The sequence below is a fragment of the Mytilus trossulus genome, chromosome 2 (assembly GCF_036588685.1).
Source record: "Mytilus trossulus isolate FHL-02 chromosome 2, PNRI_Mtr1.1.1.hap1, whole genome shotgun sequence".
Classification (NCBI taxonomy): domain Eukaryota; kingdom Metazoa; phylum Mollusca; class Bivalvia; order Mytilida; family Mytilidae; genus Mytilus; species Mytilus trossulus.
Window position 1 is genome coordinate 7,428,278 of NC_086374.1, and position 20,885 is coordinate 7,449,162.

The window sequence follows — 20,885 nt, forward strand, 5'->3', positions numbered from 1 at the left end:
TAATATTAAACAGGAAACATCTTAATTTAAAAAGAAAGATGTCGTCGAATCGTTTTAAAGCTAATGTGCAGACACTAAGGGACACTGACTGTGTTATGTCATATAACAAAATACAAGTGCAAGGGAGTAAACACATATACAGTTTGTTAGAACTGTATCACCACAACAAGAGGCTGTCACAACGACAGCAAACCGGATGTATTAACATTTATTTGTATCCTGGCAATATCACAAGAACCATTACTGATGAATGATGAAAGTGAAAATCGTCAATATCAAATTTGACCTCCATTTTGTCATCAATATCAACATATTAAAATTTGAAAAGCTGAGATTGAATGGATCATGAGTAAATGTAACAACGTGAATGGAAACACCATTTTATGATCTTTCAAGAACCATAACTCCTGAACGGTAAAAGTCATTATTGAACCTGACCTTCATTTAGTTGTCATTAACAACATATTAAAATTTTAAAAGCTTTGGTTGAACGGTTCATGAGTTAATGCACGGACAACATTTGATTGCCGCCCGCCGTACATCCCCAAATCAATAACTGACATTTTTGTCACAAAAATCCGGTTAAAAACTGTATGAATCACTTGAAAGATTTACTCATAATCAAAACCTATCCAATATAATACAAACAGGAGATTTCAACACCCCTGCTATCAGTGGAAAGATACATATTTAATCCAATCATCTAGACGTAAATGACACAATTCTGAATATCAAAAACAAATGTACTCCCGAACAACAAAATAGTACACAAACAAGAGGAAGCAACATACTTTTTCGTGGTACCTTTGATAACTATTGACTTAGTTTTCACCACCAAGAAACATAACATAGATAACATACTTGTAGAGAGACGAAAAAGTGACCACGAGAATATAACCACGCAAAAACATCTACACCAAAGGAAATAGAACTTACTTAGAATAAAAGGTGAAATCAATACCTAGTCGGCGAAACAATGAATCACCAAACAATTCTACAGATATGTAAAATGTAGAAAACACAAGGGTAGTGGATTATTATCACTCAATTGAACTGTCAAAGTAAAGAAGACAATAAATCAAAAGCAGAAGAACTAAACCACCAATTCTAGTCTGCCTTTACAAAGGAAGACCTGGCTTCTTTTCATAACAGATAGATTGCCACACCATACACAACTTAAATGTGTAATTTTCAATAAAATAGTTTGTCTTGACAAGAATGGATAAACATATAAATATCGTTTTGTTACTTGAATAGCCAAAGTATATATCATCTACTAGTATAAATAACTTGACATTGCCTGGACAGGATATAAAGAATGATCAACTCATACCACTGTGTTGTGTTCTCGAAGGTAGAGATGGAGCCAGGAATAAATGTGACAACAGAGTTTTGATTGCATTACAAGTAGTCTTTAGTTTACCCCATTATTGTATAAAGTTAATTCACAAAAATACTGACCTCCATGAAAATTCAACCAGAAAGTCCCTAATCACTTGGCAAAATTAAATGACAAAACACATCAAACCAATGGACAACTGTCATATGTGCATGACAGAGGTTCAGTAGCTCCTATCAAATGGACATAGGTACTGCAACTGAGAAACTGGCTTATGACGTCTTTACACTAAATCCATTGGATGTTGGATGTGTACTAATTGATGGTTTAGTCTTAAATGCATAATTTTTTTTATTAGTTGTTAGTAGCTTGAACTAGCTGTCAGATAACTGTGAGTACTCTCAGATCTGTTTATTGTGTATTTTGTGTCGGGATGTATAAGAACCCGGCCACGTCCACTTGTATTTTTTGTCTATCTGATGAGTTAAGCCTTTTTCAACTAATTTTTATAGTTCGTTTTTATGTTGTACTGTTATACCACTGTCCCAGGTTAGGGGAGGGTTGGGATCCCGCTAACATGTTTAACCCCGCCACATTATTTATGTATGTGCATGTCCCAAGTCGTGAGCCTGTAATTCAGTGGTTGTTGTTTGTTTATTTGTTACATATTTGTTTTTCCTTCTTTTTTTTACATAAATAAGGCCGTTATTTTTGTCATTTGAATTGTTCTACTTTGTCTTATCGGGGCCTTTTATAGCTGACTATGCGGTATGGGCTTTGCTCATTGTTGAATAAAATAATTGTTTTCAAATTTGTGTTCCATTGTTTTTGTGCTACATTTGAGTATCCATAGATGAGCTTCCTATAGAAGAAAGTGATATTCCATAGATTTTGAGGGCCAAAAACCATTCCTTGATTTACTTTTATCAGGACACTTAAAAATCAAAAAAATTGAAAGCTATGGATGAATAAATAACTAAGGAGCTATATGATAAACAACAGGCTGTCACAACGACAGCAAACCGGATTTATTAACATTTATTTGTGTCCTGGCAATATCACAAGAAATATTTCTGATGATACGTGAAAGTGAAAATCGTCAATATCAAATTTGACCTCTATTTTGTCATCAGTATCAACATATTAAAATTTGAAAAGCTTAGATTGAATGGTTCGTGAGTAAATGCAACAACATGAATGGAAGCACCATTTTACGATCTTTCAAGAACCATAACTCCTGAACAGTAAAAGTCAAAATCATCATTATTGAACTTGACCTCTATTTTGTCAGCAGTAACAACATATTAGAATTTGAAAAGCTTTGGTTGAACTGTTCATGAGAAAATGCACGGACATGACTGGAAACACCATTTTTCAATCTTTCAAGAACCATAATTGCTTAACGGTAAAAGTCAAAATCGTCATTATTGAACTTGACCTCCATTTTGTCACCAGTAACAACATTTTAAATTTGGGAAGCTTTGGTAGAACAGTTCATGCGTAAATGCATGGACACGACTGGAAACGCCATTTTTCAATCTTTCAAGAACCATAACTCCTGAACGGTAAAAGTCAAAATCGCCATTATTGAACTTGACCTTCATTTAGTTGTCAGTAACAACATATTAAAATTTGGTTGAACGGTTCATGAGTTAATGCACGGACGACATTTGATTGCCGCCTGCCCGACCAACCGCTCTGCCGACCGGCCGCTGAGCATCCCCGAATCAATAACCGACATTTTTGTCACAAAAATCCGGTTAAAAATTACTAAATGGAATGATTGCCAGAATATTTGCAGCTAAGTCCTTAGTGAGTTAGAACCTTGGTATCAAAACATGACTGTCATGGTGTTTATGTTTCTATCCCAAGTTGGGCTTCTAACATTTTCCAATCATCCCTATTAACATTATTACATTTATCTAATCAATGCTTTTCATCTGCAATTAATTCCATCAACTAAAGGTAAAATCACAAAAATACTGAACTTAGAGGAAAATCAATTCAGAAAGTCCATAATCACATGGCAAAATCAAATAACTAAAAGCATCAAAAACGAATGGACTAGAACTGTCATATTCCTGACTTGGTACAAGCATTTTCAAATGTAGAAAATGGTGGTAAAACACTCAAAGAGTTGGATGTTCATACTTTGAAAAATACCAATTTTACTATCAAGGTTAATGATGCCAGTTTTGCACATATTCACTGTGATGGTGATTAGTCAGTTCAATAATAAGGAATTCAGTTTTTCTTTGTCACTTTTTATTTCATATTTGCTCCATTTAACCATAAATAGCATCATAAAAATGAGATAAATGTCTAGTACCAGATAAATACCACTGAAATAAACCATAAGTTAGGCAAATAATTACATTATCTTCTAATAGCAAATAAAATGTATAATTAACTAATAATGAGTGTTATCCAATGTATTTCTTTATTGCACTATTTCTGTACTGTCTTCATTCTTTGTTCTAACTTTTCTGTATTTGTCTTAATAGCATCTGTATTCTGTTTAAACGTTTCTTGAATCTACAATTTAAACAGAAAATTGATTAAAATGTCTGACCATGTTTAAAATTTATCTGATAAAACAAATAGCAATTTGCAATCAAGACAATATTATATGTTTCAGAAATATACCTAATAAAGGCATACAGTGGTACTGCTGACAGTGGTTCTTCGATAAAAGATTGAAACATCTTTACAAGCTAAACTTTTATTGCAGTAATCTCCCAACAGGACTGAATGTATCTTGATTAATGCAACAATAAAGATATTTATCCTGACAAGAAAATTCACAGTGAAAATTTAAATCATGTGATTTTTATTCAAAAGTCTAGCATAAAGTTATAGTTAGCATTTTAATTTCCTAAGACAAAACATGTTCCCATATTTTTTTTTTATTTTTTAGGCTAAATTAAAAGTAACTGTTATTTTCACAGAAAATTCTTGTGAACTTTACATATAAGCTGATTTCATGTTTTTTACCCATTGGTGAATAAGCTTGTTACTTGAAAAAGATAAATGTACATATATGTTCTGAATGGAAATTTAAAAAAAATTTACAAAAGACAAATTTACAGAACATGTGTTTTATCAGCAAACTAGTCAGAAACAATTTAAATACATTCAGAATAAAAGAAATATAAGTGAATTTACCTGTTTCAATAAATCTCCATGTGAATGTAGACTAGAATTAATTTCTTGTTGTGCTGTATCTAAATATCCCAGTGTTTGTGTCATCTGAAGAGCTGTAAAAACCAAAAACCTCAAATAAATATACTTTAATTCTTTTAAATTATTACTATTCTATTATTTCTAATACTTTTGGAAAGAGCCAAGAATTCAAACTGAAAAGATACTAACACTTGTGATCAAGAGGTCAACATATAGTCTGTAACCATAGGCAGAATACACCAAGCTCTTCAAAACTGTTTTTAACAAATTAGGCATTTTTCTAATTATTTTTAAGCCAAATGGCAAATGGCAATATAAGTATTGACTCCAAAATTTCATTCATTTCAAATCTGTCTGTCAGAACAAACAAAAATTTAATGTATTATGCAAAGCTACTAATAATTTTTAGAGTCAGTCATGGCCATGTAAAGGCAATGAATGGCAAACAAAAGTAAATTATCAGCTACTTGCTAATAAGCTCTTTGAGGGAAATAAAACTTTCAAGTTTTTAAAACTGCAGCCAATAACTTATGCTCATCTCTCTGCCTGTATAACTGTTAAAGTGAGAGAGTTTCTGCAGATTTTATTTCTAAGTTTTCCTTATATTTAAACAGATGATTCCCTACAAACCTTGTTCATGTAAATCCTTCAGAGAAACAAGTCTATCTACAACCTGGGGTAATGTATCCGATACTGAATTCCACTTTTTTACTAATTCATACAGCTCCATCAACTGAAAAATATTTAAAGCAGGGATTCATTTCTGTTTTTAGTAAACTTTTAAACAGTTGTAAAGTATGCTTAAAATATGAGATGTTCCATTAACCCAAAAGGTGAAGATAATGGAGACACCTATATGGGTTAACTGTAACAAAACAAGAATGTGTCCCAAGTACACGGAAGCCCCACTCCCACTATCATTTTTTATGTTCAGTGGACCGTGAAATTGGAATAAAAACTCTAATTTGGCATTGAAATTAGAAAGATCATATCATAGGGAACATGTGTACTAAGTTTCAAGTTGATTGGACTTAAACTTAATCAAAAACTACCTTGACCAAAAACTTTAACCTGAATCTAATGAACGCACGGACAAAAAGATTGACGAACGAACCCACAGACCAGAAAACAAAATGCCCCTCTACTATCATAGGTGGGGCATAAAAATCTTTAATGTATTATATCTATGCATTTTAATAGTCTCTTATAATTCAATATAGAATGGCTCTCATTTTATTTAGTTTTTTTTTTACAATGTTTAATCAAATGAGACTTTGATATAACACTGAATTAAGTACAAAAACTTTCAATAAATACTTTACCAAAATCTGTCAAACTTAGTGTTAAAGAAAGAGGTTATTTCAATCAATTTTCAAATAAATAAAACATCAAAGAAGAATAAATTTAATAACAAAAAATGTATATCACTCATATGCTGCTTGTTCACTGTGTTTCTTACTTTGTTAAAATTCCTTTCTTATCACTTTACTGTTTTAAAATTACCTTAGTTTGTTTTTCATTATTTTCTTGGGCTGTTTTCTTCTCAGCAATCTGCGTCAGTTTGTGATTTACACCATGAAGTCTGGCATCAACTTGTTCAAGACTTGTAGGCTCCAGTAATGATAACTTGGAGTTAACTACGGATACAGCTTCCTACAATTAGTCAAAGGTAATGTTTCATACAAAATACATATATATCTTGCAAAGTGCAAATAACACTACAGGGAGATAACTCTGTAAAACTCAGCTTAACATTTTAATATTCTATTGTGAAGAAATAGTAATGCTTCTCAATGATCAAAATAAGTGTTTGTCAAACTGCTGTATATCCAATGAAATATTTTGAAATTAAAAGTGTGTAGTCAATTTTTTTGATTTTTTTTATATTTTTGTCAAAGGGTCAAAGTAAATTTTGTAAAAAAATTAATATGAAATTAAACGAGCCAAATTAATGTTAGTCAAGGTGTTTGCTATCACCTGCAGTAAGACAATCATTTAGTCAGAAGATAAGATTATAAAGATCTAAGCATTCTATTTAATACAAAATACTTCCTACATCAAAAGTTTATTTTTATGTCAGAGAATCACAGTGATGTATAAGTCTTATAATATTTAAATAATGTATTTTTCTAGTGTTTAGCTTCTAGTTGATTGATTAATTGATATGTGTGTTTTACACAACTTTCAGCACTAATGTGCTATTTTATTGCGGGAAAACTTATTTTTGACACTGCATCTTTGTTCATATTACGAATAATAATTAGTTATGCATCTTTTAAATCATACTCATAAATGACCATATCGACTATACTTGGTTTTTCACATTGTTAAGGTGATACAATTGCAAATAATTTCTTACATCCACTCTATTTAAACTTTAGTGGCTAGTTGTCTCAATGGCAACTATACAACAACCAATAATTTAATATCTAGAAACAAAAACATAATTTCTTGGAATAAAATTTGTATTTTTTACAGCATCTAGCTTTATTGCATGATTTAATAGATTATTTATAGCCACAACTCTTTCTCAGTTATCCTTATACTATTTTAAAATCTCCTTAATGTTTGCACTTACCAGTAAACATTTACTGTCTGTATCTGCAGTCAATATACTCTGTAAAATACATCATATATTTGTACAATCAAATAATTTACAGTATGAATGAAACAAAGTTAATTTTGCGATCTTTTTGACACTTTTTAAATCTAAAATCATATATTTCAAATATAAAGTAATGTGTGTGTGTTAGATTAGCTATATTTAATCAGAAATAGTCAAGTTGTGAACAAAATTAACTTCAAACAAATGTGTACAAATTCCAATATTCTATCAGTGTCTCCAAGAAGAGTACAACTCTTATAATAATTAAGTACATTGAGGCATTTCTTATCTAAAGTATGCCAAGAAGAAGCTGATTCATTGAACAAATATCAATCTTACAAGTTTTTCAGGATTATGGCCTATTACTGCTTCCAGTCTGTCTAACCTCTCTTCTAAACTGGCCATCTGAAACATGATTCAACACATTATATGAGGTATAGATGAAACAAATAAAACATTTGTGTAAAATATAAGAATACAGAGAGGCCTGGACTGATTGTGACTTAATTAAATCTCTAAAATTTTAAGTGCATAACTGTAACAAGTAAAATCTGTTTTTTATACAAATTTAGTCTTAGATGCATGATTTGTTTTATTAGTTGTTATTGGCTTTGAACGTGCTGTCAGTAACTGTGAATACACTCAGATATGTTCTTAGTGTCTTTTTGTTGCTTAGATATACAAGTACCTGGCCATGTCAACTCTGTGTTTGTGTTACATGTATTTCTATTTGTATCCATCTGGTGAGTTAAGCCTTTTCCAAATTATTTTGATAGTTCGTTTGTATGTTGTATTGTTACACCCCTGTCCCAGGTTAGGGACATATTTAACCCCTCAACATTCTGTATGTATGTGGCTGTCCCAAGTCAGGAGCCTGTAATTCAGTGGTTGTCATTTGTTGTGTGTTACAAATTTGTTTTTCACTCAATTTTTTGTACACAAATTAGGCTGTTAGTTTTCTCTTTTGAACTTTTTTCACATTTGTGTCATTTCGGGGCCTTTTATAGCTGAAGATGTGGTATGGTCTTTGCTCATTGTTGAAGGAAGGCCATACAGTGACCTATAGTTAATAAATTTCTGTATCATTTGTTCTCTTGTGAAGTGTTGTCTCATTTGGCACTCATACCACATCTTCTTTTTTTATAAATATTTTTTTTTCTCTAAATATATCACATGTAGGTACCTGTAAAATTAAACTGTTATAAGAATGAAAGAGTCTTGTCTTTGTGATTTTTGTACTGTGACCTTACCTTAGCATTCCTAGAGAACTGTGCTTGTTCAGGTCTGTGGTATAATTCATACATTACACAGTCTTCTCCCTTGCCATCTGGTGTCTTTTTAGATTTGTCTGCTGGTTTGTAGGCCTGTAACTGTGTCATAAGTCTCCTGAAATTGTCATCACAAGATTAATCCTATTGTGTTTTTTTGCATTAAGAGAATAGGATATTGATGGCAGACCTTTCATAGTCAACAGTTTAAGACTCATGATTACTTCAGACTTGACATTTTGTGTCGACTCTGTTGCATATAGTATCTTCACCTTTCATAGTCTTGTTTTGTTGTTGTTTGAGAACTGTTTCACTGATTTACAGCTCACATGAACTTCATACATTTCAATATTAAACACAGAATTATCAAAGGATGTAAGATCTACTGTTTAACTTTAAAAAAACTTAATTTGAGAATTGAAATTCAGAATATGGATAGTCCTGAGTACTTTGATCAAACTTATTGGTATATATATTGAGATAAATATTTACTTCTGTAAAGCTCCTTGTGGATCAGACAGGTTGACTGTTGTATCAGGTCCCAGTAATTTTTCCAGTTGTAAATCACTAAGTTGATGCTGTAAATACTCCAGCTGTTTACTGAAGGCGACAGGGTTCAGTTTCTCTGTTTTAGCTTCCTCTTTTACATTCTCCTATAAATAACATTCAGTCCATTAGTAATTTAAAACATCATCAAAAACTTTTATAATGTTCAAATGGAAACGCTGTTAATTCATATGCATAAGGAAGGATAGTTTAAATACAAACTTTTAGATTTAATTCAGACATAAAAGAAGAGAGTTCCAGTTCAAAATTCAGGTTTATTTAACTTGTAAAGACAAGTTGTATGAAGATTATAAGTGAACAATGTTTAAAGTTTGATGCTATTATAAGTGTGTCAACAGACAAAACAATAACAAAGTTCCAAGTAGTTTACCTTAATTCTATTTGCTTCCTCTGCAAGCTCTCTAATCTCATGTTGAATCCTTTGGTACTTTTGTTGGGGAGTCTCGATTTTTCCTTCTTCAAGCTGTTGTAATAAAGATTAGTGTAGTTATAAAAATGGTTTCATTCTACATACATCATTAAGTAACATACTGTCATCTTATGATTATTCAGTGAAGGTTACCTGAACATAGATACAAAGGCCAGATGACAAAGAAGGTATGACAAAGATGATCATGAACAACTATCATGAAATTAGTTGATGTATTTTTTAAAGACCATAATCAAATGTGTCAGACAAAATTTAAAAGGTCTTTATTAACTTAAAATGTTCTATAATAGATTTATGAGAATTTGGTGTACTTTGTATGTTTGTATATTCAAAATTGATTTGCAAGTTTTGAATGTTACTAAACTACTGTTTACTATCTTATTTATCTACCATGAAATGTTTTAAACATATTTTGTTGAAATATAGATCTTGCAAAAATTGTTGACTTTCATTTCCCAAAATAACTTATAATATATATATACATTATGTACCTATAATATGGTAATTGCTTTTAATTTGCTAAGATATTGTTGAACAAACATTACGCTTTCAACATATATCAGTGTGAGTGATTGTTTTTTTTCTCCATTTATATAATTCATGACTTGTCAGTAACTGAGCAACTTTTCTTTAAATTTGTGTAATTTTTAATATTTTTCATTAAAGTTTATACACAAACCATTTCATATTCTGTTTTATCTGCATCGTAACCTGTTCTTCTTGATGATGTAATTCTGTCTGAAAAGTCTGTTATAAAATAATATATTATTAATATATATCCTATATATATGAATGAATGACAATGTAAAATATTTCACCATATGTGGGGAAAAAACAAGACAGATTTAAAGGCAAAATGTGGAAATTTATTCAGTGTTTTCGTTTTGCATATATATATACATTGTCACATATTTATACTGCAACTAGTTGTGTGTTATTTCCTAAATACAGTAACACAGATCTATTGTGTGCCATGTCAATTTCATAGTATAGAACTTTTTCTAGAGTCAGGGGTACCATTAAGGATGAAAATAAGTTGAAATTAGTTTTACAATTTGAAAAGCTATCAATGTATTAATTTAAATTGCAGTATAAAACAATATTAGGTCAATGTCAGAAAAATATAACTTTTTTGTATTCAGCACAAAACCGAGGAAGGGCTTGTAAGAACATCACCCTTCCCCAGTCTCTCAGCCTAATACAAATTACCTAATTCAATGTAAAATTGTCTGAATTCAACCATTTTTATCAGTCATGAAGTAGCAATCTCCTTTTTCATCAAATTAGCTTTATTCAACAGAGAATAGTAAGGCAAAAAATGTAATGGTTTATAGACTTAATTTTTAGTATAGGAATATGAAAATAAGTACTGTTGTGTTTACTTGTTGTTATGTGCATCTTTATTTCATTTATTTGTTATTTTAATATTATAATTGTCTGAATTTGGATCACATCTCATCTTTCCAATAAAATATTGAATTGAATTATCAAAAGTGACAATGGTTGATTTTGCTGACATCAATGAAACTTCAAAATATAACTAATGGTATACTATTACTAACCTATATTTGATGCTTTCAGGTCTTTGCCTTTAAATTTGCCCAGGGCAGAAGATGTGTCAATGTTTGATTTGTCTATACTCTCATTTTCTTCTTCCTGCATATATATATCAAGAAATTATTACACAAAATCTTTTTTTTTTTTTTTTTTTTATCATAAATGAACATAAAACTTATGTTTTTGCTCAATGCACTAAATTGACAACTATTACATAAGGGTGTTGATTGCATGAATGTAATCTTAACTCCATAATATAGAGGCTTTAAAGAGGTTATGTCCTCACCTAGATTTATATATATATATTGGCATTGACACTTATAAGCAAATATGTCCATATGATATCACAGATCACTTGCTGGTAATTTTTGTTGTTTACAAGGTCTTTATCAATTTCAGATAGTTTTGGTTTAAAGTGCCCAAAACTGACAATGATTGTTCTTTAGAGTCAAAAACTCCTGGACGGAGTAGATCAATGATTTCACCCAAGTTGACTCTTTGTATTAAAATGATTACTTGCTGATCATTTTTGCTATCTAAACTTTCTATCCATTTATGATAAAAAATCATATAATATACAAAAAACCTTAAATCATCATATTAGGGTATAAACAAAGAGTTGATTGGTTCAAGTAATTCAGAGGACATGAGATCATGATATTCTGAATTCTCTGTTTACTGACAACAAACATTGACAAAGACGATAGACACTAAGTGATGAAAATATCCCCTTATCTTTCAGACTTCAGGAATATGTAAAGCTTAATGAATATCTATATAATACTTTAATACCTTGACTTCACTGGGTGTTTGTAAAGCTTGGTCATCTTCAGGTAATTCATCTGTTTCATAAACATCTGGTGCACCTATGTCCTGCAAAATATCAACAGTTTATATTTCATAAACAACTGGTAATCCTACATGTATTCCCTAATTGTACAAAAATATCAACAGTTCATAAACTTTGGAGAATATAATTATACAGACTATAATAACTTGTTAAGGGCTTCAGGCATTGGTTCAAGGCTAATTAAATCTTGAATACCATTTTTAATGGACATGCCCAATATTAAAATGGACCATTTACAATCTAATGGGCATTAATACTGTTTATACCCTAAAGTGAACAAAATATCATGTCATTGGATGGATTTCCATTGATTGAGACAACAGCCAATCACATCATTTTGGTGAAACATTGGATTCAGAAATGATTTATTCTACTGCAATATTTGGAGGTTTTTTTTTTAGGTCTACTTACGCAAATGTGTCCACCATCACATAAAATTCCCTTTTTGCATGTATAACAATTTAAAACATTTGACATCATTTTAATAATAAACAAATGAAAGTTGCATGACCCCAGCAGGTTATTCAGATACAGATTTTGGGTGGTTCACAGCAAACAATTTCACCTCAATACCCAAAAGTGTAAATATGTCTGTAGACAATTTTTGAACTGTGTACTTTACCATAAATTACATAATTTTACATTGTTAATGATGTCATCTACGCTAATTGACCAGACCTGTCAACTGTATAAAATTATTCCCATGGGAGACTAAGTGCACTACCAGTTGTTAAGGGTAACAATTTTTGTGGCTTTTCTGTGTGCACTTTATTTTACTCTTTAAATTGTCTCATATCTCCTTTTTTTCTTTTGGTATACTGATCATGCTGATGGAGAACTGATTAAAATGCTTTAATTTCTTTTTTTGCCATGATTATTGTTCTTTTTCAATGGCAAAATAATTTGAGAATAGAAGAAAGATTGCCAACCTACAGATCTTGAGTTATTCATCAGTAATTAGAAAATAGATACAATTTTATAAATTATCAGAGGTGCTTTTAAGTTAGAAATTGATAAAAAAAAAAAACACATCAAAAACCGTAACCAAAATTTTTTTCAGTTAGATTTTGTAAAAATCAGGATTTTGACTTGGTTTATCCTAAAATGAGGATTCAGGTTGAGGCATGACAATAGGGATGATACCACAATAATCAGGATAGTTGGCAGGTCTGATTGACCTTATTGAGTCAACTGCTGTAGCTCATTCATAAACAAGAATGTGTCAGTCCATAGTACACAGATGCCCCACCTGCACTATAATTTTATATGCTCAGACCATGAAATTGGGATAATAACTTGACATTAAAATTAGAAAGATCATATCATAGGAAACATGTGTAGTAAGTTTCAAGTTGTTCGGACATCAATTAACTTTATGATGTTTATCAAAAACTACCATGACCAAAAACTTTAACCTGAAGCGCGATAGACTAACGGACAGACAGATAGTAAACATTATGCCCTATTCTATCGTAGGTGGCGCCTAAAATCAACTCTAAATTGATGTATCAAAGGGATTTTATGAATACACCTGATCGCTTTATTGAAATCTGTCTTGCTTGAACTTTTGAAGTCATATAACAATCACTTTTCCATTGTGGCATCAAAATTTTACAGGAACTTTTGTGATGTCCAGTTAAAGGGGCACTAGCTGTCAAATTCATGGTCACCCATTTAACTCAAAGTCTCATATTTGATTTATAACAATGTAAAACATTTTTCCAAACTACCAAAAGTATAAAATAAACAGTATTCAGAGCATGGTATAGATAATATGTAGGTTCGTTTCATGTGTAAGTTAGTCCAGACGCCATCTAATTAACTATTGATTTGACCTCAGATGACCATGCATATAAGCGATGTTAACATGAATAACAATATAATAGATTAAACCAACACGTGCAATTGGATTTTTATAGGTCTGTTTGATTTTATAAATTAAAAATTCATGTGTCTCATTGTTTTTAACCGTATAAGAATGATTTTATATAGATCGAATCAGTAATCAAATGATTCACCGTAGTTTCACTTTCATTGTTGACATTCTTTTTCTTTAAATAACCTGTACACGTATAATGCATGCGTTGTCAATCTCTAGCAAGGGTTAAATTGAAGTTCACATGAATATGGATCGGCTAATTCACTTGCAAGTGAAACAGTAATTATCAATGTTTCACCGCTTAATTTGACAAAATTAAACCATTGGCTGCTAAAAGCGAATTATTATTTCACTATTTCACTTTCATTATTGATTGAACCAAAAAATCTTACTTTAGATTTTTTATATATTTCGTAGCTAGTGCCCCTTTAAGGTAGATAATTACATCTTATCGCTAATCCCAGCTGACCCGGCCTCTGAACTTTTGACGCATACAACAATCACTTTTTCATTGTGGCGTCAGATATTTTGTATTGTGACATGAAAATTTTACAGAAACCTGTGTGATATCCAGTAAATGCGGACAAATAGCGATAAGGTGTATACTATATAGACATATATATAAGGAGTATAAACTACGTTCAGCTGTTCAGGAGAAAACATGTCATTGGATATGACCTGAGGTTTCTCACTTTAGATCGTCAAATATTTGTTAGAAGAAAGAGCAGGAGGAAAATCATGTAATGCAAAACATAAACGAAATGCTACTTTCAATCTTCAATTAAAAAATGCTACTTTGCATAGCTGTTCAGATCATAACATGAGTCATCTGGTTTAACTGGTGATTACACACTTTACAGGATCAGTGTATGTTCGTTTTGTAACCATTGAAATATAATTGGGTTGTATAATTAGAGTAAAAAAGCATTTTATGGTCAAAATCAATTACAATGCCTGGTAGATTAGCATATTTTGGATCTGCCATCTTCTGCCTCTGCCTCCGTCTCCGAATAATTGATTAATTTGACAGAATAACTTCCGGTCGTGAATCAAAGTCTAAAGAGCGCTTTACAAAAGCGTTAATAAATGGGAAAAATCTAATAGTTAACCACCACAGTGAGGTAACCCGCACAGTGAGGTTTTAAGACACGCCTCTTTTCATAAATTAACGCCCCAAAAACGGATCTTTTATTTAAAGGTACAAAAAGCGTTGTATTTTCCGGGATTGTAAGACTTATTTTATTTTACTAAAAGAAAGTGGGAAAATGTAAACAATATTTTTTTGGCTGTCATTACAGGAGCTTAATCGTCAATAATAATGGACAAATTGACTGTTGATTATACAAAAACTTGTAAGTAGGGATGTTCCAAAGGGATGAAAGTGCAAGACAGCTATTAGCAGTGGCGAATCCAGCCATTAAAAAAAAGGGGGGGGGGGTCCAAACCCAGGACAAAGATGGGGGTCCACCTATGAGTCCCCATTCAAATGCATTGATCGTCCAAAAAAGAGGGTTTCAACCCCCTAACCCTCAACTGGATTTGCCACTGATACACCACAATATAAACCATTTGTAAACACTCATAGTTTGTAGGAACTAAGAACAGTATGTCAATATATATGTTAATTCCTGGTAGAAACAAGCAATTGGAACCAATTGCTAGATAAGGTAATGCATGCTGCTTCTGTAGGGTCTCAGGTCCATTTCGCACCCTACACGTTTGCACCTGACATGTTTACACTCTAGGTCCGTTTGCACCCAATTTGAATTCCAGTTGAATATTTGGGAAATTAGATTGTAGTTTTAAATACACCTTATTGTCAATCCCCCCTGATCCATCCCCTTGTACTTTTGACATGTACAACAATCACTTTTCCATTGTGGTGTCAGATATTTTGTTTTATGACGTCAAAATTTATCGGGAACCTGTGTGATATTCAGTAATGGTGAACAAATAGCGATAAGGTGTATTGCTTCATGTAAATACTGCATGTATTTAGCTTGGTATGAGTAACACATTGAAGATTTAAATGACAAACACGAAATATAATTGTTTTTAACAGATTACTTAATTTGCCCCTTTGATGACAACAAAAAAATGATAACAATACACTTACCAAACATGATTAAAATTTATTCAAAACATTTAAATTAAATTAAATTATTTAAACATGACTGACCAAAGATTTATCAGCACAAAAAAAACTTCTCACTTTTATTTGAAGCATCGAAAACAAAATATTTATAGCAATTAACTTGCAAAAACTTGATTACAAAGTTATTAGACAAAAAATCAATATAAAAAGGGTGCGAACAAGAAGGGTGGGAAAGTACAAGGTGGAGAATGTGAATGGGCGCTAACATGTTTTTGTAGAGGCATGCAATACCACTCTTCAGACACACTGCCCATAACAACAGGGCTCTTCTCCACCTTGTACAATAAAGTGGTCCACCATTCCATCTTAATCTCCACACCCAAGGAATATGTTGAAGCCATTGTCACATTGGCATTAATTTAACGAGTCTTTAAAGTTCTATGATTCACTACGTAATTCATCATTTATATTAACAGGAACTTGACCAGAATGTTAATACTGTGATGCTGCCAAATAAATAAGTATCTGTTTATTAACCCCATGGTGAAAGATAAATACCCCCACAAGCGTGTTATTATGTTCTTCACAAACTGAGTCTGTATTTTTTTTTCTTTTAGAACTCAGTAGGGATATAAATGTGGTTATTTCTCGTTTGATTTCCTATCTTTATATTTTTCTCAGGAACAAGAGAAAATCCACTGGAATATGATCATGATAACTACCTAGGGCTGGTTTTGATAAATGTTGATTTTACTGTTATATATAGGAGGTCATATTTCTATGACAACTATCCATGACAGATCTTGATAAATAATGAATAAATTATGTATTTTTGTTGTTTACAGAAACGACCATCATCATTTATCTTTTCCAACATTATTGCTGGATTACACTACATATTTCTGTAAAAAAAAATGAAGACAATGAAAAATTGTATTGGCAGTTTTGTTCCTGTGATACAATGTTGTCCATCCATTTTGTTTTGGAAAAAAAAAACAGATGCAGATAAAGCAGATTAGCCTAAGTACATGTACTTTAAACATGTTAAAAGCTGTAATTGTGAGGTAATTATAAATTAAAAAATAACCTTGATATGATTTGAATCATTTTTTTCAGTATAAATATCAGTTTGTCAACTTTTATATATTTGTGTCAAATTAAACACAAAGCTACGGTAAGCAATGAAATATTCAAATATCATAGCTCAACTACTATGTACTGATACAAAAGCTGAAATGAGTTTAAACAGTGTTACCATGTACATTGTACTTTCCTTGTTAAGTAGCAAGTAAATGTAGTCTTTCTCTTACATTGAGTGTTAATGAGGAAACTCAATTAAAAATTGTACCTTTGATAAAAGTTGTATGCCATCAGCAGTTAAACTTAAGCTGAATGTTCTTCGTAACATCATTTGTATTTTAAAGTCAATCAGTAAAAAATCCATTCTTATTAACAATGTTTTGTATCTTCTTATGTTGTTTGATTTAGATGGAGGATGGAAGAAAGCAAACAGAAGCAATAAATACAAGTACCGGTAATTATAAAATTACACATTTAGGATTGACTTATTGCGATTACATGTTTTCATATGTAGTATTTTTCACATGATTTACATTAAAGTTATGTATAAAAAAGGGAATTTGCATCAATTATTGTTTATTTATAAGAGGAAAAATATGGTGTCCAATGCTGCAACAATTAATTTAAAGTTATACTAACTAGTGCTGACAATTAACGAACCTCCTCGTTAACCAAAAAAAAAAAGGTTTTAATATAAAAAGAAAAATTGGTATGATTGCAAATGAGACAACTCTCCATGTGAGATCACAAGTGGTTGGTGTCAGCAACTTTATTACTTACCATACATGATACAAATCAAACAAACTATAAAGAGTCACAAAATGACATAGATAAAACAATTTTAACAAGAAAATACAAAGGCTTGTTGTTACTAAGTTTACTTGCTCATAAGAATAAGCCATCATACTAAGAGAAGAAGTGTATGGTCATGCATGTATTCATGTAGTAAATGTTAAGATAGGTAAACTAAGTTTGTTCTTTGTTATAGACTGTATATGTAATATATATACTTAATATTTACTAATATTTTTGCACACTTATGAATAGATTAATGTATGAAGTGCTCCTTTTATAAAAATCCAGGAAAAGAAAACCATGAGCAAGCTTCAAAAGATAAAGTTGATGATAATAAATCCGGTAAGTAGATCATTTATTAAAATGCGCCTATGGTTGTAAAAGCCTTGACCTTTTACACAAGATTAGCTCACCTGGCTAACAATTGGTTGTACTAGTATAATAGATCAAAGTACTTAGTAACCACAAAGATGAGGTTTTATATAATATGATCTTTTTATTGGTCATACTAGTATAATAGATCAAGGTAACCACCAGGATGATGTTTTATATAATAAGAGTTTTTTATTGGTCTTACTAGTATAATAGATCAAGGTAACCACCAGGATGATGTTTTATATAATAAGAGTTTTTTATTGGTCTTACTAGTATAATAGATCAAGGTAACCACCAGGATGATGTTTTATATAATAAGAGCTTTTTATTGGTTGTACTAAGTGTAATAGATCAAGGTATCCACCAGGATGAGGTTTTATATAATATTATCTTTTTATTGGTCATACTAGTATAATAGACCAAGGTAACCACCAAGATGAGGTTTTATATACTATGAGCTTTTTATTGGATGAACTTAGTATAATAAATCAAGGTAACCACCAGGATGAGGTTTATATAATATCAGCTTTTAATTGGTTGTACATAGTATAATAAATCAAGGTAACCACCAGGATGAGGTTTATATAATAAGAACTTTTTATTGGTCATACTAGTATAATAGATCAAGGTAACCACCAGGATGAGGTTTTATATACTATGAGCTTTTTATTGGTATAACTAGTATAATGGATCAAGGTAACCTCCAGGATGATGTTTTATATAATAAGAGCTTTTTATTGGTCTAACTAGTATAATGGATCAAGGTAACCACCAGGATGAGGTTTTATATACTATGAGCTTTTTATTGGTCATACTAGTATAATAGATGAAGGTAACCACCAGGATGAGGTTTTATATAATAAGAGCTTTTTATTGGTCATACTAGTATAATAGATGAAGGTAACCACCAGGATGAGGTTTTATATACTATGAGCTTTTTATTGGTTGTACTAAGTTCAATAGATCAAGGTAACCACCAGGATGAGGTTTTATATAATAAGAGCTTTTTATTGGTCATACTAGTATAATAGATCAAGGTAACCACCAGGATGAGGTTTATATAATAAGAGCTTTTTATTGGCCTTACTAGTATAATAGATCAAGGGAACCACCAGGATGAGGTTTATATATAATAAGAGCTTTTTATTGGATGAACTTAGTACAATAGATCAAGGTAACCACCAGGATGATGTTTTATATAATAAGAGCTTTATATTAGTTGTATTTAGTATAATAGATCAAGGGAACCACCAGGATGAGGTTTTATATATTAAGAGCTGTTTATTGGTTGTACTAAGTGTAATAGATCAAGGTAACCACCAGGATGGTGTTTATTATAATAAGAGCTTTTTATTGGTTGTACTTAGTATAATAGATTAAAGTAACCACCAGGATGAGGTTTTATATCATTTGATTTTTTTATTGGTTGCACTAAGTGTACTAGTTCATGGTTACTACCAGGATGAGGTTTTATATGATAAGAGCTTTTTATTGGATGTACTAAGTATAATAAATCAAGTTATACACCACACCATGGTCCTAGACTACAAAAGTTAAAAAAAATGCTACCAATTTGAAAACAAGACTCTGTATTACTTTATTTCTCATTTTTGTTATCTTTTTCAGAATAGCTGATGATTATCTTTACTTTTTCCATGCTGGAAGGAGCTTGGTGTGTTTTTGGAGGAATTTGGTGAATTATGTTCTACTACAGAAGAGCATGTAGTAAATATATTGGAGAGGAAACATCCAAAGTAGTAGATCTGTGTTGGCTACACTTCTGACAATTTTATATGTTTCCAATGTCTGGATCATTTTATTTTTAACTACAATGGATCAATGTGTCCATTTAAGGGGTTGCAATATTTATGTCTAATCAATGTAAAATGTTTGCAATGTCATTGGAAATCAGAGTTTTTTTGTTTTTTTTTTGTATTTGAGATTAATCAGAAGTACAATTGATTTGCAGATTTTAATTAACATCTACAGTTAAATCTTTTACAGATTAATCTTTCTTTCCAAATGCCAGTGGTTTTCTTTGTAGTTTTAATATTGGTGTCAAATTAAATAATTTAATGAATAGGTAAAAATTGCTAGTATTTCAATTATGACAAAAATAGATAGTCAACTTTAAAAAGTTCTGTTACTTTTTCAAAACATTATATATTGATCCAACTAAATGTCAAGTTATTTGGTAATGTGTTGTATCATGGTCAATTTTAACTTTTTCATCAGTAGGGGAAAAACTGCAATTTCCATGTCAGAAAAAAGTATGACAATAAACTTTAAAGATTTCTGTAACTTTTTCAAATAAACTTGCATATTCTTAAAACTCTACAGTTTACTTTATTACATATTATTCTTACTAAATGCTAGGTTATATAATAGTTTGTTATATTGGTGTCAACTGTAAAGATTTAATTGAGAGGTATGGCAAGCCGTTCTCGTCAAAACTATGTTTAAACCATTTTTCGAAAAATTTACACACTGAGAATTTAAAAAAAACACACTGAGATTAAAAAACTTAAAAACACACACTGAGAATTAAAAATTACACACTGAGATTTCATAAAGACGCACTGAGATTACAAAAAATGAAAAACACACACTGAGAATTAAAAATTACACACTGAGAATTGAAAATTACACACTGAGATTTCAAAAAGACACACTGAGATGAAATAAACTGAAAAACACACACTGAGAATTGAAAATTACACAATGAGATTTGTGCGCACATTTTATGCGCACAGATCTAATTAGCATAGTTATTCTGATTCTATTACAAGCTTAAACAACTAGGGGACAGAACTCGCTTTTCATCTGTAGCCTGGGTTCCTGACTCAAATTGACATTGCGATG

The 20,885-nt window shown here is 31.0% G+C and overlaps 1 protein-coding gene and 1 long non-coding RNA gene across 2 annotated transcripts; one reads left to right on the plus strand and one right to left on the minus strand.

The window, feature by feature from the left end:
* Positions 1-3,577: 3,577 nt before the first annotated feature.
* Positions 3,578-14,744, minus strand: LOC134706408 (dynactin subunit 2-like). Its single transcript, XM_063565323.1, has 13 exons — positions 14,628-14,744; positions 11,742-11,822; positions 10,955-11,048; positions 10,072-10,139; positions 9,333-9,425; positions 8,888-9,048; positions 8,378-8,513; positions 7,467-7,532; positions 7,101-7,139; positions 6,026-6,175; positions 5,153-5,255; positions 4,505-4,596; positions 3,578-3,874 (listed from the first exon to the last, which is right to left on the minus strand). The coding sequence occupies exons 1-13, from the start codon at positions 14,661-14,663 to the stop codon at positions 3,788-3,790; spliced, it is 1,206 nt and encodes a 401-aa protein (XP_063421393.1). The 5' UTR covers positions 14,664-14,744; the 3' UTR covers positions 3,578-3,787.
* A 153-nt stretch (positions 14,745-14,897) lies between these two features.
* On the plus strand, positions 14,898-16,841 carry LOC134706409 (uncharacterized). The gene is made up of 2 exons (XR_010105612.1): positions 14,898-15,030; positions 16,619-16,841. It is a non-coding gene; the product is annotated as an uncharacterized LOC134706409 (long non-coding RNA).
* The last annotated feature ends 4,044 nt before the right edge of the window (positions 16,842-20,885 follow it).